This window comes from Haliotis rubra, unplaced genomic scaffold (assembly GCF_003918875.1).
Source record: "Haliotis rubra isolate DU_JTF1 unplaced genomic scaffold, ASM391887v1 Scf121, whole genome shotgun sequence".
Taxonomy (NCBI): Eukaryota; Metazoa; Mollusca; class Gastropoda; order Lepetellida; family Haliotidae; genus Haliotis; species Haliotis rubra.
In genome coordinates this window covers 1,282,148-1,306,448 of record NW_025765126.1, presented here as the reverse complement: position 1 = coordinate 1,306,448, position 24,301 = coordinate 1,282,148, and the positions used below count along the sequence as shown (strand labels likewise).

The 24,301-nt window shown below is 41.7% G+C and overlaps 1 protein-coding gene across 2 annotated transcripts in view; it reads left to right on the top strand.

Annotated features, from left to right (window-relative positions):
• Nucleotides 1–24,301, top strand: part of LOC124265136 (protocadherin alpha-4-like) — a 50,858-nt gene that overhangs the window by 21,257 nt on the left and 5,300 nt on the right. For both annotated transcript variants that reach the window (XM_046699931.1, XM_046699936.1), the window contains exons 2-3: nt 49–166; nt 16,913–19,732. In XM_046699931.1, the coding sequence (XP_046555887.1) occupies nt 17,069–19,732 (2,664 nt within the window). In that variant the 5' untranslated portion in view covers nt 49–166; nt 16,913–17,068. The remainder of the gene's footprint in view (nt 1–48; nt 167–16,912; nt 19,733–24,301) is intronic.

The following is a 24,301-nucleotide window of genomic DNA, read 5'->3' as shown; positions in this document are numbered from 1 at the left end:
GGCACAAGTAACAAGATGTTAATGAAAGGTTGTTTTTCTTGGCCACAGGTACAGGTATGTAATAGACCTGGGTGGACAGTTGGTCATACACACTGACCAGTGGACAAGGCATACCACACTATACCTCACAGCAGCTGAAGTAGACGTATAACGTCCTTATCCAAAGGTAAGTGTTTTAAGTGAACTTCTACCCAACAGCGCTTCTACATGTACGATTACGTACTAATCATATGTTTTCCGACCACTGAGCAGATTATGTTGCTGGCTGTGTCTACATGTCTGTTTGTGAAATACTCATAGTGTTTGATGAATTGTGAGAAATTGTTACAGAAAGTAAGGTGAAAGTTACGTTTTGTTTGGCTTAAAGAATCTGTCCGATTGTAAAATTACAAACCCCTTGGCCAAAGAGGTCCCTTATAACACCCGGTGTCACCAGTGATGTTTTCCTATAACTCTCACTGGTACCTGCTTTGGTGGATGCCGGGTATCTCCTGGTGTTCATGTTTGATACATGTTGATATGTGCTAATCTATATTTGTACATCAGTTCACCATCATATCTGATCAACCCCCATTATGTCAACATTACAATCTTAAATTCATGTTCCCAATATATCTCATCGTACTTCATCTTCACAATATTTCGTGTATAATCATAAGTATGTAAAAACAAAATTGGAAAAAGAGATATGATTCTTATATTTATGTGACGGATACGTGTTGGTGTGAAATATCAGAGAGCTGTAATCGTCACCCAGCCAGTAGTGAGTACGGTATAGGAAGAAGCAGTGCTATAAATAAGTGAGGACACTCAATATTTCCAGTGACTTTTATCAAATCGGCCTTTATTGTAAAATGGTTAACCTGTGCAATATCGCCCTGTTATTTTACTTTCTAAAAAGTAACATTTCATCGAATGACATTTTTAACAGAAATACGGAAAATTTAACAAGTTAAAATTTAAAGTGCGTTCAACAAAACGATATGAGTGTAATACATCTGTTTAACGCTTCACTAAGTTCACTCAAGTTATGATTATTCAAAGTAGTGAATGGGTGCTAGTTTTATTTGATATCTTAAATCATGATAACACTATCTCTATGCATATTGATGAATAATAGGTACTCTGGTTAATGTCCTCGGATTAAGGAGTTGAATTATTACACCTGAGCGTCGTTAATATGTATCTGATGATGAGAGGCGTCATTTGTGTGTGTGTGTGTGTGTGTGTGTGTGTGTGTGTGTGTGTGCGTGCGTGCGTGTGTGTGTGTGAAGTATGTCAGGTATCCGTCTAACGTGGGGTGTGTATGGTCAAGGAGTCTTGTTTTTCTCATTGGGGGTTCCTTTGTTAGCCATTGATTTTAACCGTCATTGACTACATTCTTGCTTGTTTAGAAAGTTAACATGAATTATCACTTGACTCCGTCCGATATAACCAATAAATGGACAGTGTGTCTGCGGTCATTGAATACCTGTACACACTGCCCGGTATGTTTTAACACAGATCAATTGTTCCAAGGACTCGCCAGGAAGTGGCTTCAGTGCATGCCGGGAATTGTCACTGACCTCTTCCGGTCAAATTATTTGCACGACCAGCGGCGAGCCCGACACCGGTGCTGATTCCACGTGGTTGGATTGATTGAAATATGTTCCGCCAGTGTGTGTGGGTGGGTCAAATATGTCTCATGTCCAATAATACAAATAGAAATATGTGTTGACATGTGCGCCTTTCTCAAATCTAGCAGGTGTCAATAAACACGCGTGATATATTTATTCCGTAGGACAGAAGTATCAGTTGTGAAACATAAACCACCTTTCAGGCATACCTGTTCAGACTGACATCACGTGATTCCCCTTTGACCCCCACGTTAAGATATTTGCATTAAACCGTCACTTCTGATGGCACTATTTTCTGTTTGATTTGCAGATACTATTCTGAATATCATATTTTGGAACGTTTATATGTCAATGAGACAACTTGTTAATTGCAAACGTATGTAATCCGGGCATTTGCCGTTCCGGACGATTCCCATGACAACGGTAGCGTCAGGTTTAACGCCGATGACTGTGGCATCTTCGTTAATCCGCTTGGTACTTTTCTGCCTTACATCGTCAAGACAAACGATTCCCTGGTGTGCACGGAATATCATTTAATCAAACAAAGATATTCTTTACAGAAAATATTTTGCTGTGAATAACACAATAGCCACGTGCACGATCTGATTAATTTAAGACATTAATCACATACAGATGTGCTGCGTGGAATATGATCTTCCCTGTTCTTAATGTCCGTATTAATTCCCCAGGTCCTGCATATTTGATGACGTCATACATAACTGTCCCGCAGCACAGAGCACGCGCAAATTGATACTGTCAACGTTACTTAATAATTCACAATTCCTGTTTCATGAGCTATGACGTGGGGATCTAACGTTTGAAAAACGTATTTAGATTGTTTTGATCATCAATCACTGGGCTCTATATCGCCGATGCAGTCATAATATACGTTAGTTTGCACAAGCATTCAATTTATTGATAAAACATCTTAACACATCAGTTTGCATTTAAGAGCATCACAATTAAATACATATGGTCGACACCAGAGAATATCCAGTCTCGATTATCTGCGAAAACAGATTCATCTGGACGTATATTGCGAAAAAATATATGAATGCATCATTGAAAATCGTGACGACACAAGGTGTTTGCGAAAAGAGTAAGCCTGTCAATCCCAACCGGCAGTAAAAGCCGCTCATACAATCTGCATAGAAGGTTGTTTGTTTGTTGTTTGTTTGTTGTTTAACACCGCACTCAGCAATATTCCAGCTATATGGCGGTGGTCTGTAAATATTCGAGTCTGGACCAGACAATCCAGTGATCAACATCATGAGCATCGATCTACGCAATTGGGATACCATGACATGTGTCAAGCAAGTCATGACCACCCGATCCCGTCAGTCGTCTCTTATGACGAACATGGGTTGCTGAAGGCCTATTCCGACCCGGATCTTCACGGTTACGCAAAAGTAAGTGTATGTGTGTTTCCTTCGGTCGCAATGCAGTCCTGGCCAATAGGTGTTGACTATGTGATCACAAATTATAGTTACTGACCGCTGAAAGAAAGGTCTACTTTCTGCCCCTTCTTTGTTGGCCTCTTCTCCCGGCATTAAATTCATATAGATCAAAAACACCCCGATTCAGAAACATGTATGTCATGACAAGTGTACATGTTCGGGTAGGTGATGTTACATGCATGCCCTACACTGTTGGGATCTCAGTGTTTATCATCTGATTCCCGGACGCGGTAAGATGATGATAGTTCTAACATGTCAGCTGGCAAGATGCCAGATGAATTTATTACATCCACCTTTATACTCAGGTTTTCGCTCGACCCTGATATTAAAATCGTGCTCAGTCGGTTGGTGGTTAAAGCGTTCGCTCGCGACGACGATGACCAAGGTTCGATTCCCCACAAGGGCACAACGTGTGAAGCCGACTTTTGGTGTCCCCCGGTCGTAATATTGCTCCTGAAAGCGGCCTAAAACCATACTCACTCACCTGCAGTGGTACCGACGCTTCCTCACAGAATCCCGACAAGAATCCAACAACAACAGGTTCGAACCCCAGTTTCGCCCTTCTTGGCTTGTAAGCACCTACCCCGCCCTACCAAAGTATCAATCACCTCAGACCCCAGAATTCCCTCCCACAATTAGCACAGCCCGACATAACGTTATTACTACCCACAAGGACATCAAACCAACCCCAATCACCAGAGCATGCTCTCCCTGATTGAAACACAGAGTATTCTTGACGTCGACTACAACACAGAGCACTCTTGACGTCGACTACAACACAGAGCACTCTTGACGTCGACTACAACACAGAGCACTCTTGACGTCGACTACAACACAGAGTATTCTTGACGTCGACTACAACACAGAGTATTCTTGACGTCGACTACAACACAGAGTATTCTTGACGTCGACTACAACACAGAGTATTCTTGACGTCGACTACAACACAGAGTACTCTTGACGTCGACTACAACACAGAGTATTCTTGACGTCGACTACAACACAGAGTATTCTTGACGTCGACTACAACACAGAGTACTCTTGACGTCGACTACAACACAGAGTATTCTTGACGTCGACTACAACACAGAGTACTCTTGACGTCGACTACAACACAGAGTATTCTTTGACGTCGACTACAACACAGAGTATTCTTGACGTCGACTACAACACAGAGTACTCTTGACGTCGATCACAACAGAGTGAGTATTCTTGACGTCGACTACAACACAGAGTACTCTTGACGTCGACTACAACACAGAGTACCCCTTTGACGTCTTGACGTCGACGTCGACTACAACACAGAGTACCCTTTGACGTCGACTACAACACAGAGCACTCTTTGACGTCGACTACAACACAGAGGACTCTTGACGTCGACTACAACACAGAGCACTCTTGACGTCGACTTGTGACAACACAGAGTACTCTTTGACGTCGACTACAACACAGAGTACTTTGACGTCGACTACAACACAGAGTATTCTTGACGTCGACTACAACACAGAGTACCCTTTGACGTCGACTACAACACAGAGTACTCTTGACGTCGACTACAACACAGAGTATTCTTGACGTCGACTACAACACAGAGTATCTTTGACGTCGACTACAACACAGAGTATTCTTGACGTCGACTACAACACAGAGTATTCTTGACGTCGACTACAACACAGAGTATTCTTTGACGTCGACTACAACACAGAGTATTCTTGACGTCGACTACAACACAGAGTATTCTTGACGTCGACTACAACACAGAGTACTCTTGACGTCGACTACAACACAGAGTATTCTTGACGTCGACTACAACACAGAGTACTCTTGACGTCGACTACAACACAGAGCATTCTTGACGTCGACTACAACACAGAGTATTCTTGACGTCGACTACAACACAGAGTATTTTGACGTCGACTACAACACAGAGTATTCTTGACGTCGACTACAACACACTCTTGACGTCGAGTACACTCTTGACGTCGACTACAACACAGAGTATTCTTGACGTCGACTACAACACAGAGTATTCTTGACGTCGACTACAACACAGAGTATTCTTGACGTCGACTACAACACAGAGTATTCTTGACGTCGACTACAACACAGAGTATTCTTGACGTCGACTACAACACAGAGTACTCTTTGACGTCGACTACAACACAGAGTATTCTTGACGTCGACTACAACACAGAGTACTCTTGACGTCGACTACAACACAGAGTCTTGACGTCGACTACAACACAGAGACTTACACTCTTGACGTCGACTACAACACAGAGTATTCTTGACGTCGACTACAACACAGAGTACTCTTGACGTCGACTACAACACAGAGTATTCTTTGACGTCGACTACAACACAGAGTACTCTTGACGTCGACTACAACACAGAATTACTCTTGACGTCGTCGACTACAACACAGAGTACTCTTGACGTCGACTACAACACAGAAGTCTTGACGTCGACTACAACACAGAGTATTCTTTGACGTCGACTACAGAGTACTCTTGACGTCGACTACAACACAGAGTACTCTTGACGTCGACTACAACACAGAGTATTCTTGACGTCGAGTATTCTTGACGTCGACTACAACACAGAGTATTCTTGACGTCGACTACAACACAGAGTATTCTTGACGTCGACTACAACACAGAGTATTCTTGACGTCGACTACAACTTACAGAGTATTCTTTGACGTCGACTACAACACAGAGTATTCTTGACGTCGACTACAACACAGAGTATTCTTGACGTCGACTACAACACAGAGTATTCTTGACGTCGACTACAACACAGAGTACTCTTGACGTCGACTACAAGCTCTTGACGTCGACTACAACACAGAGTATTCTTGACGTCGACTACAACACAGAGTACTCTTGACGTCGACTACAACACAGAGTCGACGTCGACTACAACACAGAGTACTCTTGACGTCGACTACAGAGTATTCTTGACGTCGACTACAACACAGAAATTACTCTTGACGTCGACTACAACACAGAGTACCCTTGACGTCGACTACAACACAGAGTACCCTTTGACGACTACAACACACACAGTACCCTTGACGTCGACTACAACACAGAGCACTCTTGACGTCGACTACAACACAGAGGACTCTTGACGTCGACTACAACACAGAGCACTCTTGACGTCGACTACAACACAGAGTACTCTTGACGTCGACTACAACACAGAGTACTCTTGACGTCGACTACAACACAGAGTATTCTTGACGTCGACTACAACACAGAGTACTCTTGACGTCGACTACAACACAGAGTACCCTTGACGTCGACTACAACACAGAGTACCCTTGACGTCGACTACAACACAGAGCACTCTTGACGTCGACTACAACACAGAGGACTCTTGACGTCGACTACAACACAGAGCAAATTGAACAAGTTATATTTGCCATGAATTAACGTAATAACGTAATATTGACAATATTGCAATAAAATTATTGTTTCCCTGAAACGCTAGACCATGGTCTTAAAATACAACACTTTTTTAGCTTTCCCACAGAACTAGGCTCAACCCTTCTTCTGAATCTGTGTACTGAGCACGGTCGGAAATAACAAAGATATTTATTTATGTTCAATTGACACCAAGAGAATTCTAAGGGTTTGATTCAATAGATAACATACCCCACTGAGTTGCGCCTCGTTGAAATTTTTCCACACGGCGTTGGGGAGCGCTCATTGTTTTGCAATGTCTATACATGAGGTTGATTACAGCTGGAAACACTTCACACGAAGACCTCCCTCTGTGCGCAGGTGCAGAAGCCGGCTCTCGTGTCGCACATTTTCCCGCCATGGGCTTTCGCGTGACACATACTGTTGGTTTGGTTATCGTGGATAAATATCAAGACAAGAGGCGATGTCATGGTTTATAACTAACAGTTTGATCTGCCAGACAGTAAAAAACAGCGTTAAACGTGATAAACTACGCATGTATTTCGTTGCAATGTCTAGCGACAGGGGGGAGTACTGTTATCGCTAGATAGGAGCGGTTGTATGCTTTTAAGGATTTCTTTTACATTTTTATTCAAGCTTTTTTTTTTGCGCCGTGGGGATATTTAGGAACCACTTTAACCGCGTTTAGTGTTTTGATATGAAGTGTTAAAACGGGATATATGTAAACTCACCAAGATATATACGGGCATGTGCTCGTACAAGAATGATATAAAGCATTCCCGAAATGACACGTGAATGGATGCTGCTATGCGCCGCCTTAAGTAGTATGTAGTCTAGCTAGTCGGACAAACCAGTGGTTGATGTAATGAGCAACGATTCATGCTATCCAGATACAATGACATCCAATCATTCACAATCCGTGAAGTTCCGGGTTAAAATTGGTCTTTAGCACCTATGCTTGTCGTAAGAGGCGACTAACGGGATCGGGTGGTCAGACTCGCTGACTTGGTTAACACATGTCATCGGTTCCCAATTGCGCAGATCGATGCACATACTGTTGATCACTGAATTGTCTATGGTAAAGACTCGATTATTTACAGACTGCCGCTATATAGCTGGAATATTGCAGAGTGAGGCGTAAAACTAAACTCACTCAATCACGTCAGACATTCTTTCAGACGGTGACTTGAAAAGTGTATTTTGTTATTTGGAAGTTTGCAGTCAGTACTCGTGTAGTTTTGTTAGTAATTCATCACTTACTGGGTTAGTCACCATGATGTCATACTTTAGTACACCTTATCACCTGTAAAATGTGATTTATGTTTTATACGGACCCATGTCGGGATTCGAACACGAGGTTTCAGCATGTAGGATAAAAGCTATAGCCGTTAAGCTATCCAACCTCTTCCAATGTGTAAATAGTAACCTATGATTTATGAGTTCGAATTTACACTGATGCCGACTGAACTGTTCTATTCAACCCCACAATGAAACGTACATAAACACCTATGTCCACATTTGTTACAATCAATAGCCTGTCTCTGCACTACCTGACATTAACTCCAGGTGAAATCGACAACGATGTACTTTACATAACCCAGGTGTTGAGCAAATTACATGTTGTCGATAGCTGCCACCAACACACGACAATCGTCGCACCATTCCGACATCAATCATGAATATCTCGACAGCTGACATCGAAATCGACATCCAATCCCACATCCATAACGAAATCAACGCGCTGTATCACCCATGGCTGGCGACCTCTGACCCTCGGCCCCGGTCACTCACCGTGTGCATGTAATCAGTTTCGCAAGGCGCATGACACAATCTGGTTCGTTTCACTCCCAGCCACAACTGGGTGTGTTTATTGTCTTGTAAACATGTGATTTTCTTCAGCTGGGATAATGTTGGGGCGTGATACGTGGAGATACATACACGGTTCTGTTTCCCCTGAATGTTTATCTCTGCGCTGAAACCGACATGGGGGTTAATAGGGTTAATTGGGATTTGACATTTACTACTGGAAAAGTGTACATTTCTACTGATGCCATTCTGATTAGGTAATGCACATTGTGTGTACATCTGGAGCAGCTTGTCGTTAACATTCTCCGAATAACCAAACCCTATTTCCTGATTCCTGTCTACTAAGACAGACTGTAATTGCGACAGAGATGTCGAAGTTCAGTCTTGAGACTAATTAGATATTCGTTAATCACTGAATTTCAATTACCAATTACCGTATGTAACCCGAATTTGACTTTATGCACCCAATGTAATCCGTTTCTAATCGGGACTGGTTACTTTCTGGATTTGAAATGTATGTATTTTCTCTGAGGTTTTATCAGCATCGACCCGTAAAGATCCGGGGTAGAATAGGTCTTCAGCAACCCATGCTTGCCACAAAAGGCGACTATGCTTGTCATAAGAGGCGACTAACGAGATCAGGTGGTCAGGCTCCCTGACTTGGCTGACACATGTCATCAGTTCCCAATTGCGCAGATCGATGCTCATGCTGTTGATCACTGGATTGTCTGGTCCAGACTCGATTATGTACAGACCGTCGCCATACAGCTGGAATATTGCTGAGTGCGGCGTCAAAACTAAACTCACTCTCTCACTTTATCAGCATCATCGTGTCAGTGTTATATTCACCCTTCCTAGCGGAACTAATCCCTTTATAAGGCGTATAAGACAGTGATTAAAGTTTCCTAACTGTATTTCTAAACTACTACAGAAGATTATATGCACCATAAACCAAGAGATGTTACGTTCAAATGCTCGGAAAGCAAGCTCTGTCGTGTTTCTATTGTATTATTTAGAAATTGCTAGGTCATAAATTTGGGTGTTTTTCATCCTCCTCCGATCCTTCTACTAATGCTAATGGCTGACCTTGGCCCCTCTCTACTGTACATCCACTTTTGCTATCGCTCGGGCTCATCTTACCCCTTCATTAACCACCCCTATATAACAGTTCCGGGGCTGGGTATTCCTGTAATACCCCCTTTTCCCTCACCCGAGGATTATGATAACAACGCACCGCATGATGACCAACGCCCAAGGTCCCGCGATTTCACAGTCCCCAACCTGAATGCTAATACACACCCAGCACAACCACCTACCTCATCCACCTCTGTCTTCACTGATCTTTCCACCACGGTCGAAATCAGAGTACAAACGGATTGTTTTTTGCAACCCTGGGCTATATTCCGACGTGGCGCCCCATCCTATCTACCCTACCCAAAACCCTAACCACCCGGTAGGGTAAACCAGCCAACCTGGGCCTGAAGGAGGAGTGGTTACGGTGTATAGAGAGTGTTTATTATGAACCTATTATCTGGTTTCCAGCAATTTGTCAGTCTTCCTGCATTGCTTGTCTCCCTTTGTGACTACGTTAAGGTGCCGTTTACCCTTCCTGCTTCACAGTTTTGAAAGCCTAAGTTTTGTATATAAAGGCGTCCTTGTATGGCAGTTTCAGATGGCCTCGGGACATGTATACTCCCTCAACACCCTCAACTGTTTATTAACACCAGCGGTAGACCGGATACCGGAACTTGAAATATACACAGATCTTCGACATGCATGCCAGGTTTGACTGACAGGGTGATTTGTGATTATGCTATTTGTGACAGTTACGTAGCTATACCACACACAAACATCACACATCACGTCGATCTAAAATATCTCACAACATCACATATAACAAAATATCAGGACAGTGCAGGTTTATCATACTGGCGTCTAATGTCGCAATACCACACAGTTAGTTCACGCAACAAAATACATCATTATCATCCAATATCACATGGAATATGACACAAAAGACTAAAAGGCAACACCACACCACACCACACCACACCACACCACACCACACCACACCACACAACACAAAATTACACCGTGATAATCAAACTGTATTTTACAGGTCTCTCACACAATATCCCACAGGAAGACAGAACACCACATCGGAATACCACACACAACATCATGTTATCTATTCCACACATCAGCAGCATGCATCAACCGCAATATCAGTTGTTTCGTTACTGCAGAGAGTTCACATATTAATAAACATTTTATCTTTTATCTTTATCTTAATCCCACTATTATGTTTGATAAAGTTACAGAACGACCTCCACTGTCTTATATAGCACTACGATTGCACTAGCTTGTCCTCGTCGTCACAAACATTCAGTGAAAGTTGAAACAGGCATGAAAGTACAGTGTGTTAGCCACAGTGGGACACGTGCCTGTTTCCATTCACCGACCGTCCCCTAAGAATTCCTTTTCTTATTTTGAATGAAAATGCGTCCATAAGGTCTGTTAAATATAATGACAGAGAAAAGGTAATCCCGAATTATATTTGTAAACAATGAATATCACAGGAAATGTGTGTGTCCCAGCATGAGTAGATCCCAGAGGTTTCTTCGTCACCAAGAGAGGCATCAATCACAGAACCTGAACCCTCATGGCTTACTCTGAGCTCAACTCTGAAGACAGTGTAATGCGCCCTTCTACTTAATGCTATCTACCTGCACGCTACCCTATTTCTCTACAGTTTCAGTAATACGCCATGGGAACAAGGTCAAGTCTGTCTCGTCCGGATGGACACTTGGACACATGACACATCACTATGCCAACCCCTGGTGGGAGGACATTCAGTTGTACATCCTGACCAATACAATACCTGACCAATATCTCTAATCTGACAATCTGACCAGCACCGGCCCCAGGCTGCCCTAATTCCCCATCCCAATTATTCCAGATGGAACCTCGTGATGGTAAACCCCCGTGTATACTATTTCATGTCTCTGGTCCAATTCCCAACCCCAGTTTAACTGGGAAACTTGGACACAGCAGAGAACCGTAGAGATATCCTACCCATTTCCTTACCCGCCATTGTAGTGTGCTCAGAAACAGTTCACTCACCCGGTTGTTAAAGACGGGACCTACGATAGATAAACACCCAGATGTTAAATGAGCCGATGTTCCTTCCCAGTAATTACAGAAAAGGGTAACGACAGTAAAGTCCCGCTTGTACGTTCACCGCAACACCTTGTTAACTTGAAGTCAATTAAATCAGTATGTCTTTTAAAAGAATATAAAAGATTATCATGGTGTATTCTTTATTGAACTATGGCCTTTTGACGTCACTCTTCTTGTCTCGAACTACGGGTAACTGGATGAAATGACGACTTCGAGACAACGGAGTATTTACATCCACTTTGAGATAACACAGACTTCGGACTGCCAGTTAAAGAGGTTACCACTTATAATTTACAATGACCTTTGCCAGAGAACTCCTTTGTTACAGAACTATTTGGTCCAAATCTCCCTGCGCCATTTCATACGTGAGTAAAACCCGGTAGACGTGGGATCAAGACCCGCATACCACCGTCAATATGTTCACAAATCTTTTAACCCATCCCTATATTACCAACTGCCCGAACCACAGACAACAGATAGCGATCGTTGACAGCTAATACCATAACACGACCGTAACAGATAATGTAAACCCGTCTGTTATTGTTAACATTGAAACGTTAACGTTGTTTATTGCCGAATAATTGCAGGGTGTTCGTTAATCTGAAAGTAAAGAGAGGGGACATTTTCTGCCCACTGAACAGCGGCTTGGATGAAATCTTTGCAGTGTCCGAACAAGAATAATCTACCGTGGTCTTCCTCTTATCCAAGAGACAGTGCTTGAAATTGTGCGTGCACAGAGTGATAAACGTTTTTCAGCATTTTACGCTTGGTAGATCGAGTTCCTCAGCTTCAAGGAGGAACAATGGTGGCTGAGCTTTGATTTTACCGTGAAATAAGTCTAATGTGCCATTGTGTTCTCGGTCACTGGAGACGTGCATGCAAGGGGTAGAAGTCAGGTGTGGCAGGTAACTGGAGTTGCAGGAAAACAGTGGGTGGGGGTAGGGGGGTTGTAAACAGTCCTTGTATATTTAAAGTAAATAATACATTTGAAGTTTCATGTATGTCGTCTTTAAGGTTTAAAAGCAAATTTAAAGTATTCGTGTCGAAGTGATAGCTATGTTTATGTAGTGTAGTAATGGAAGCTGCCTAATATCAAGAATCATAGCAGGAGGTTTGCAAAAGGTGTTGAGTTGATCAAATGGATAGGATAATCATCGAAATGCATAAAAAATACTGTTATTTTCCCATAATTTCATTCTCTGCTATTCTGTTAATGTGCATGACAAATATGTCACATTTCTGTTCTGTATGAAACGTATACATGCTATTTGCGTATATTTCTTTTCATATCATATATCTTCAGTTTGTCATCTTTGAAAAAGATTTGCTCCTGAAGTCAGCGAACGTTTATGTTAGCGTGTGCATCCGATCACCTCACTTATAATTCGTCGAGTCAGATATCGGCCACCAAGATACCATTATCACGTCCAGTGCTTTCTGCAAAATCAAACTGGAAAATGTGTTTATCAGCACATCTTAAGCTCAAATAATATAATGTGTCAAAACTGATCCGTAAGAAAGTAGCACAAAACATATTTAAGCTTGGGTTAACATTAAGCAACGACACAATAATTTGCTATTCATCCTTATCACACTGACCATCTAGCAGATAAGAGCGAGGGTTCCAAATCCCCTGTCAGGCCCTAATGTTAGGGAGAAACTCTCACAGGGCAAGTGACGGGGGGCTAGACAGTGACAGAGGGGGTCCCTTTCAACCCCACTGCCCCCTTTTACCCACTTTAGTCCCTCAACAGATGCTGTGGTAATTTGACGGCCATTTGTTTCACGCGTATGGCATATCTCTATCTCTGTGACAGGGTTGTATTCTCTGTCCGGTCTTGTTTTCTATAGGCGCAGAGATCGTGATGTACCCGCATTAGCGTCTTATACAGGTAGTGTTATTATGTATACGTGAAACTTGTATCATTGTTCGCAGGGTTAGGTGGCATCGTTGTACAAGTGACCACTCGGTTACGTCTGAGGGGGACAATTATGGCTAATTATCCGATATGGAAGTAAGACTGGCTTAAAACCAGCCGGGAAAAAAGGAAAATGTATAGGGTATAATGAGGTACTCGAGAACTTTGGTAACTTGAGATGACATCTAGAGTAAACAACGATTTATGAAGCTTTGTACACATGAGTGAAGTGCCTACTGGGGTGTTCATTGTCAGGTTGTACAGACATTGGCACTTGTTGCTTCGTAATGTGAGCAGGACTCTGACTTGCGTAGCATAGGATCAGTGCCACTTCACTATTTGAATATAGGTAATTACAGTTACGCATAGTGAATCGCACATAAGGATGCGTGTAATGATTATACTACTGAAATATACCTTGAATAAGGAAGCGCATGAAGACTAGTTTTCTTTAACACAAGCATCGAGATTTGCGATGTTACAAAGTAAAGTTTTAGGCGAATATATTTCCAGTTTCTGTAATATTGTCAACCATGTTTTACTCATAACATCTCTTCTCTTTTGAATATAAGAATATTGATTTTTCCGTAATACCAACGAAGAATTCGATAAAATCAGCACGTGTCACATTGTTGTGGTTAAGTGTCAAAGAGAGATATTTACGACCTCCGTTTTATGATGGTTTATTAAATTCAGTATGAGAGAATTACTCCGCTAATCCAGATCTAATCTATTAAATGCACTCATGGGTTTTGCAGGTGTAAGATTCTCAGCAGACATGATGACATAATCCCCCTTAAACAAAAGGGGACCTAGGATCTTCCGGGTATCAAGATACCCATATTACTCTCGAGGGACACGCGCGCGTCTTTGAATGAGAGTGAAAGGTGTACGCATACACCTATCGCCTTTGATGACTAACGGTAATTTACAGCCGATAGGTAAAGACTGACAGGCTTAGAGGATTGGAGGATTATCTAGACTAATGATAATTGGTGTACCTTTTGTGTGAAGCTGTTTGATGAGTTAAATCAGGTAGGAGAGGAGTGAATATGCAAGGCTTAAGTCTAAGGTATCACAATATTTATGATATACCAGAGTGTCTGTGGACTAATACTGTCCGTTCGCTCGTGTATCCCTAAAACCATTAAACGAACGAATGTTGTTTGTTGTTTAACGGAGCACTCAGCTCAATACTTTATGTCCACGGGTTGACATTTGATAATTAGATCATTTTCGTTACAGTCGGAAATACAATATCGCAAGAATGAAGGAAGGAAGGAAAAGTCGGTTGTATGAATAAACTTGGTTAAAACCAGAGCCGACTTCACGATTCAGATCATATCAGTGTGTATGAAACATATATGAAGCTGTCCACGTTAATGGTCACCGTCATCAAGTGGTGTCCAGTCACCAATGACAGTCAATTACACAATGCCGCAATGTTCATACACTCGTAACACGGAATATTGAAAGATGATGGATGATCATCAACACCAACAAGTGCACATCAATAATGTGAAAAAATGTTGATGAAATCCCGATACCATTGTTTCGCTTCACACCACATGAACAGCCTGTCCTTATTATCAGTCCATAGTCCATACTTATCAACACATCAACAGGCCTTCCAGGAGAAGCCCCAACCAATGACATATAACATTACGTCATCACTCCAGGAGGAATCCTAACTGACCGTGTGATATGTTAGTGGTTTGTCGGCCGGAATCTCTTTGAGCCTTTGTCGTTGTTATCAGTGCTAATATAAAGTATGTATGAGTAGATTTCCGCTTTTAGCAATGGTCTGGTAATATCGAGAGTTGTACCCATGTGAGAAACTTCGGCATGTCGAGCAAACGCTCAAAGAACAAGGCCTTTTATACTTGAGATGCAACAATTATAAATGCTAAATATGTAATATTTATAAAGAAATATGCAGTGTGTTATATTTATATTCGAACCATAAAATGTTGAAATGTTCACGAGAATGATTTGTGCTTTGAGTAGTAGCAGTAGTGTAGTAGTAGTAATAGTAGTAGTAGTAGTAGTAGTAGTAGTAGTAATAGTAGTAGTAGTAATAGTAGTAGTGGTGAGGTGAGGTGAAATTGGGTTTAACGTCGTGCTTGAGAATATTTCGCTCATATCACGACGTGCATGCGTGTGTATGTGTATGTGCGGCTGCTTGTACTAGCCCAGACTGAAGCTGGTTTTATAGTGCTAGCCAACTGAGATACCATGCCGCAGTGAAGCATGAATACCCCACTCATACACATTATACTGACTCCGAGCCGACCAGTCCTTGTTGTACCCATTAATGCCGAGTGCCAGGCAGGGACCAACAAGTACCATAATTTAACGTCTTTTTGGCTTGACGCGGTCGGGTATCGAACCCGCGATCTTCCGCTCTCCGGGCGGACGCTCTAACCACTACACCACGGAGGCGGTCAGTAGTAGTGGCAATGGTAGTAGTAGTAATAGTAATAGTAGTCTTAGTTGTAGTAGTAGTAGTATAAGTAGTAATAGTAGTAGTAGTAGTAGTAGTAGTAATAGTAGTAGTATAAGTAGTATTAGTAGTAGTATAAGTAGTAGTAGTAGTAATTGTTGTAATAGTAGTAGGAGCAACAACAGTAATGATGGTAGGACGTAGTCGATGTTAGTGTTGTTGTTATCAATATTAAATTATTATTGGTGGTGGTGGTGTTCTTCTCAATAATTACTTGCCAAAACAACACTGCCTGCAAGACCTTGGGTGCATCCTTAACGTATCTATATAAGTAATGTAGTCTATGCTGCGTCATCTATCATCATCGCCGGTTCGTCATTACGTTAACGCCTTACACCTCAGACCAATTCATAATCGGTATACATGTTGTATGAGCTCACTCACACTGTCAAGGAAACGTTAAGAATTGTTCAAGAATTGTTATATAAACATCTTCACGATTGAACGAATTATGTGTATTTTACACTTGTCAAAACGAAAACTGCGAATCGCATGCAAACATTATATTTATACTTTACATTCCTCATCAAACAGCGACAGCAACCCATTAATGCACGATGGATTAACTTGAATAACACCCTTCAACATACCCCACTTTTGTCAAAGGGAAGTAATCGCTAAAGCAGCGAATCCATTCATTGTCAGAAAAGCGCGCTCCCTGCGGCGCGAGTCAGTAGCTGATGGGCTATGGTTGGTTGACTGGCTTGGGGGCGTGGTTTGGTCTGTATACAGGAGCTGTAAACATGATCACAGCACATTGAAACACCGTGGTAGTGTTGATAGTAGCGCGAGGCGTGGGCAAGGAGAGATGAGTTTGTGACAGCCACGGATACCCCGAGTTGTAGAGGCATGTTTGGTAGTCGTTCGTTGGGAGTTTGGACAGAGATTTACAAACCACATTAGATCCCTTTTCATGTTTAGAGGGGCTAAAGAACAACCTAATTATCGTCGAGTGATCTTGCTGCAAACACGATTTCTCTAAAGTGTGTATCTTGTGTTACAGGTTGAAATCGACAATATCACCAGTGAAATATACCTCAGTTGTATATTGACACAAGGAAATATACAAGCTCCGAAGACGACGTCAGAGTGATATTAACAAGATTCTACCAGTGTTCGTGGATTATGATTCGAGTGGGATAACTGTGAAGCTGTCAATATGGGTTTGAAGATGTATGTCGTGATATTAACAACAGTGTTGATATCTACATGTGTCAGTCAAGATTTGACATTTCGGATAGACGAGGAACAACAGGCTGGAACATTTGTTGGAAGGATATCCGATGCCACTGATTTGCAATCAGCATTATCAGACGATGCAATGAGAACTCTACGATACAGCTTCCTCACGCAGGGATACCCGTACAGTGCCTTGTTCACTATTCACAACACTACAGGTGAAATCTACACGGCGCTGAAGCTTGACAGGGAAGATATTTGTGGCTTTTCATTTCAGTGTGTGTTAGATCTAGAAGTGGCAGTTCAGTCATCGACAAGTCAATATTTCAGAAAGATATGGACCAGTGTCTATCTGCAAGATATCAATGACAATAAGCCTGTGTTCCCGAAACCATCCATAGATCTGGAAATATCGGAAGCTGTTTCCATCAACTCATCTTTGGCTATTGATGGGGCTGTTGATAAAGACATTGGTAACAACTCGCTTCAAAGTTATGAACTTACGCCCTATGACAGTCCATTTACACTCCACGTGGTCAGCCGTTTAGATGGTGGAACTATCGTCAGCCTCGTTGTAAGGCACGCGCTGGACAGAGAAACTGCCAGCAGTCATCAAATCACAATCTTTGCAAAAGATGGCGGAAATCCTGCCTCCACCGGCAGCGTCAGCGTGACGGTCGACGTTATTGATGTCAACGACAACGCTCCCGTTTTCTCCCCCGCATCTTACAACGTCACGGTACGAGAAACCACACTGGAACATACGGCAATCTTCAGGGTGACGGCAACGGACACGGACATCCCAGAGAACGGCGTTGCCTACTACAGGTTCAGCCCGTTACAATCGGGCAACGTAAAACGCTATTTCGACGTCAACGATACGACAGGAGAGGTTACTGTTGTCTCTTCCCTTGAAGGGGCCCAGGGAGAAAGGTTTATGTTTTACGTTGAATGTGTGGATGGTGGGAGTCCACCTTTAATATCTCAAGCCACCGTTGAGATATATGTTGAAGATACTATTAACAGCCCACCATCCATTAACCTCAATCTACTGTACGGAGGCCTGGTATCTGAATATGCTCAGCCAGGCACCGTTGTCGCCCATATTGCCGTCCTTGACCTTGATTCTGGCAGGAATGGGATAATTCGTTGCAACATTGTCAGCGTGATGTTCGAACTGCAAGGACTTGACGTTAATGAATACAAGGTAATCGTCGTGAGGCCGTTGAACAGTGAAGTGACGAAGGAGCATTACGTCACGGTGACGTGTCAGGACGCAGGGAATCCTCCTCTCAACACTACTATCGACTTCACGGTTCTTGTCAAGGACGAAAACGACAACTCGCCTGTGTTTAGTAAAGATGTGTACACCGCCTCTGTAGTCGAGAATGTCAAAGGAGTCGTGATAACAAGAGTTCGAGCCAGCGATAAAGATTCAGGCTCGAACGGGGAAATTGACTTCATTATACCCTACGCAGATAAAATGGGACTTGATGTATTGAAAACTGGGGAGGTGATCTCTGCTGTCGAATTCGATAGGGAGTTTATGCCGAAAATGGCAGTTCCAATTGTAGCTCGAGATAGAGGTAACCCTCCGAGAAACGCGACAGCGACGTTGATGATTACCGTCGATGACGTGAATGACGTGGAGCCAAGCTTTCAGTCTAGTTTGTACAAGTTCAAGGTTATGGAGAACCGCGCGCCTGGGACTGAAATTGACAAGGTTCATGCTTTGGATCTTGATACCGGGGTGAATGGTGAAGTTGTGTACAGCATTGATGACAACTCTGATGACCCTCCGATTGAAATCTTGCCCGGTGGTCAGTTGCGTACTACCCGGCGTTTGGACCGCGAGATGGTCAAGGAATTTCGGGTTAAGGTATGGGCAAAGGACAAAGGCGTGCCCGTTCTAAGTAGCTCAACTACCGTCGTAGTAGAAGTCGGTGATGAAAATGACAATCCGCCGAAGATACAATCTCCCGATCCTGTCAACTCGTCAATCGCGATCCCCTACCACACAAGCCCTGGATCACCTATTCTATCCGTTGTTGCTAATGATGCTGATGAAGGGATCAACGCTCGTTTTCAGTTCTACGTGGCCAGGGGGCAACGCCGAGTTCCCCCAACTTGGGAGGATCGGGAAACAAACACTGGGGTGGAGACCGACACGTTTGGTATCAATAGCCACACGGGGGAGTTACTTCTGAAAAGGAAATTATCAGAGGAAGATGTCGGCAAATACCGAATGGTCATCATCGTCACTGATCAAGGCATTCCACAGTTAAGTTCCAATGCCACGCTGGAGGTGTACATTTTCGCCAGCAATGAAACGTATTACGACGGTCCTGGAATGTCAGAGGAAAACGCCATCGTTGTGGTCATCCTTGGCAGCCTCACCGGCATCGTCACCGTGGTGGTGATTGTCACGATCCTCATTATAAAGCGGGCGGACAGGGCTAGGAAGACTCCACGGGGGGATTCTGTACCACAGCTCCCGACCCCTGCTGAAAATGAACAAGTGAAGGTGAAGACGCACGACGCCATCGTCATCCGCAACGACATCTCCTTCGACTCCCAGGCTTCCAGTCACATGTCGATAGACAGCCATGGCAAGCTGATACTAGGGCCTGGAGATGGCACTCAGGTAAATAGTTTTGAAATTATTTGTCATATTCGACGTAAGACATGTATCGAATTCTGTCTCTCGACATGACCATGTCACATTAAATGGTTGAAAACGTGGCATTAACACAATAAAGTTTTTGATCGGTTTCTACATGTACACTTTCTCATATTGTTGTCTTGAAGTTCAGCCAAGTCTTTAATTGTTCATTCCGAATAACACATCTGTAAAATATACTATTTTCTAAAGAAAACTTGAGGTGCTAAAGGAGAAGAGAGGGGTATAATACAAGACAATCGCGTGGTCGTGTTACAATCCTTTAGGTGTTTAGAATGAAACAAGTGTTAAAATATAGTCATTGTTTATATATTAATCTCATTTCAATAGCAAACCTTTAAATTAAAGTAACATATCTCAAATATTAATTGTTCATATACTAACCGTTCTTGTCGTTTTGATTGAAGATTTCCAAACTATGATGTAATACATGTAACTACATATAATACTGTTCACTTAAAAATAACTGGAAAAAGCGTATTCGTATACCACCAGAAACACAACTAATTCCATTATATTACTTCATGTAAGACTTGTAATACGCGTTCATGTAATGCATTCGTACATATTGTATTAGTAAATCTACACCTTGCTGTCAATCAAGCTCCAGTGTAGGTGTCATGCCCTGACGTTGATGATATTGTCGATATCAGAATATAGATATGACCCTGAGGGCATGAGAGATTTACCTTGCCAGGCTATTTGTAATTAGTACTGCAGTCAGGGTCACGTGACATACAAGCGTGACCTTATAAAGTCCCAATATGTTCCATAATTAAATATACCATATTCGTTTCATGAATAGATTAAATGATTTCTATTGTCCACGATAATGCATTTTTTACTTGAGTAAATAAGCAGAATACAATTATATTCTGTATTCACTATATTCTCTGTTATTTGAATTAGATCTGCACTCTGCGAGGACGGAGGCTGTGTGATGCTGCATCTGTTGAAATTCATCTCTTGAACAGATAAAATCGTGTATATTTCAATCAATCATTTGTCAGCGTATCTTAATAGCGTCGTCTTTATCTATGAGATAAATAACATCTCGGCATGAAATATATATATTTTCCCTCGTAGGCATATCAATCACTCCAATCAGTCCTTGCCAATCTAAGTAACGATAACACACTACGTCCATTTCTGCAGTGTTACCCCCCGACTGTTTTATGACACCTTAATCTGTTTCATTGTCCAGTAGCAAATGCATTAATATTGCATCAGGCCAGGGGTAATCTACCATATAAACACCTCATTCTTTCCCAATCCTCAAAGTCCATTCTTCTGTAACTACAAACACCTTTTAGTGCAATACTTAATGACAACCCGCTTTCATCTGTACCGCTAGAACAGATTGACACAGCCAAAGAAAACATACTGTGAATTCCCCATCAGCCCTACTTCAACGTGTGCGCTATGTTACACAATTTTAACATAAATGAGAACGAGAGCAGTTTGCCCACTTAAAGATTACCCAACTGTTGTGTGCTTCCAGAGACCGAGCAAACAGGATCAGTCGTTGACTTTCAAAGTAACAATTTTTCGATGAGCCAATGAATTGGTCATCACGGTGGTCAGCGCTGGTCAAATAAAGACCCTTAGGGGGAGGAAACGGCCCTTCAATGGCTGTATATTCCTGTGGTTGACCTTTAAAATATTTGCACATACCCCTGGAACCTTTGCTTCAAAGGTTTCATTATCTGTGACTTCGCTTTCCAATATAGGCGATCCATGTTACACATGGTGTTTATTTTGCACTCAGTTTTACGATATGTGAGTGATAAAAGTTTAACTTTGAACAGAATCCAGCAATAAAACAGTCTCGTGTTTCTTCAATTTAAGATTGAATTCTTAATAATCTTAGTCGCTTTGTTTCGTAACCTTTTATTTGTGGGCAAGTAATTCCATCACATTCTAACTCCTATTTAAACTTATTTTCAGTATAATGTCATTAGTTGTTCAAACATCAAAACGATTATAGCTCCTGTTGCCATAGTTACTCGCTGCAAGTACTGGTCGTTCAGTTTAACTTAAGATCATAAATTCGGGTAGTTATGATGAAATTCTTTTAAATGAAATGTCATAAAATTTCAACAATCCTCTTGAGTAAACGAATCAATGAACCGAAAATTCCAATAGCTTGTGATATCTCGACTGGGGTGAAACTTAAATTTCTACAAATGATAACGACCCTCTCAAAGCTATAACATTTAAGACGACACTTCGTTGATTCAGTGTAAAACGCATATCTTCTTTAAGTACGCTTCACAAATGATATATTTTACATGAATATCTCTTAAGATAACACGTTATGAAATGTTTATTCACCAAGAACTAGGTCGAGGGTGTAATGGTATTGTGGAGAATATATTGTTATCTTTCACGCTTCGAGATTACTTTCATTCTCAGGTAAAATATGTCATTGACAAAAATCTCTTAATCCAGCCACTGCATGAGACTACAACAGTAAATCACCCGGAGCCGTCTTTCAGATCATAAAACCAATATATGTGCTTCTGTTTACTGTTGTGGGGACGGGTGATTAAAACCCGAATATACTGACACTGAGTAAGTCGTCGCCGTCTTTCACTGGTTATGTGGAGTGTCTTTCACTGAAATTGACGCTTGTTCATTTCAACTGAAAGGGTCTCTTTTAATGGTCTGGACGGCAAATACTCGTGTTCGTTTCGACAAGAACAGACTTTTCACCCGTTTCTTGTCCATCCTTGTGCATGTCCCTTTCATTCCATCTCCTCGACACCCTAAATATTTGACATCCAGCGCTCTGAACGGGTTAAGAGGCGTCGCTTCACACAGCACTGCCCAGGGGGCATTGTCGAGCACAGAGAGTTGGGGAATACAACACTTTGAAGGGGATATTGATGATAAGAGCGTCTTAGACGGAAAGAAAAGTCGCCGAAACGGAGTGTATTGTCAAATTTTATCTCCCTTTCGGCAGTTGAGGCCCTGAGAAAGTAAGCTGATAGATATATATTATCTGTGATAAATTTCCAGGGATATCCAACTGAGTACTTTTATAAAAACATGTGCTGACTGTAAATGAAAACAAATGTCGTCTCAGTGATTGATGCTTCTTGGGATGTTTAATGTATACTGGGAATGAACTGAAAAAAATATCCTTGAATTTGATATTTTCAAATCTACAAAATAATGTTGAATCGCACGTCTGTCACATTGTTTTTATTTAACAAACGTGGTTTGACATGTCAAAAAATGACATGTGCTGCTAAGGTAAACATGCTGATAACAAGGTAAATAGTCTACCTAAGTTATCATTACCACATGCCTGGGGCGATTACTTAAACAGATTTATGCTTTGTCTCAACGAGCAATCAGCCCCTGTATACAATAACATAATGTCACCGAACCATGTTAATTGCAAAACAAATTAAACTTGATTGGCAACTAATAATGCTTGCAACAACGCCGAGCGAGATATACCGAGTCTTTTTTATTGTACAGAAGACAAATAATTACTGCTTACACGCAAATTTGAAATATAAACCAGCTTTCCATTTTCAAATAGCTTTTTTCTAAACACGTGTACTATTTTTTTTAAAAAAAAAATATACATTTTTAGTTCAAAAATAAAATTAGAACCCCAAAATATTGATAATATTATCGACAAAATGACGTTATCAGGCGATGGTATCAGCTGCCTGTAATTACAGCAATTCGATATATCTTATAGGGAGCATGTTCTACAATCACTAACCACAGCGTTGCGCACTTTAAAATAAACAAAATTGTCGTTAACAAATGCTGGTGGGATATCGCAGATTACATCTAATGCATTCGCGACCACCCTGGGTTTCAGTATTGATGTTAACATCATCTTACACAACTGACGAGTCTGTTTCTGCAATTAATTACATACATACACACCATTGCCTATACTTCGTTAACATTTCCCCCCACACCCCAGTTCGTATCCCCTTCCCCGGGCGGAAAACCAGACCCCTGACCTACTGCAGTGTTTAAGGCACGGTAGTTGAGAGCATAAGTGTTCAATTTCGTAGATCAAACATTTTGATTGACGCTCGTTGCGACATTTCTAGGTTAATTACGCAAATTGATGAAATTGACAAGCATTGTCAGCTACAGACATCTCGAGTGTCGGCATGACGCAACAGACATGGCTTCTTGTAGATTGCACAGCTGATGTGGCGGTAGTTAGCTGGGTTATATTTGTTCATTGATTGCTGAAGGATCTTCCAGTTGTTAGAAACACAGAATTAGAGAATATGTTGTATGGAATTCGAAACAATTTTGTTAACAAGTAATTTGCAAATGAGAGCCTAAATTATCATACCTAACGACCACAAACAAATGCAAACCATCAATATAGAAAATACAAAAAACAACAATATTGTTTATTGTTATTAGTGTCACGATGTATGCACCACTCGCTCTTTTGTTATGTTTCTGTATTTTACAGTACTTTCATGCTTTGATAATATCGTGCTTCAATTTTTTTCTTCAAATATTTAGCGAAGAGTCATGTTT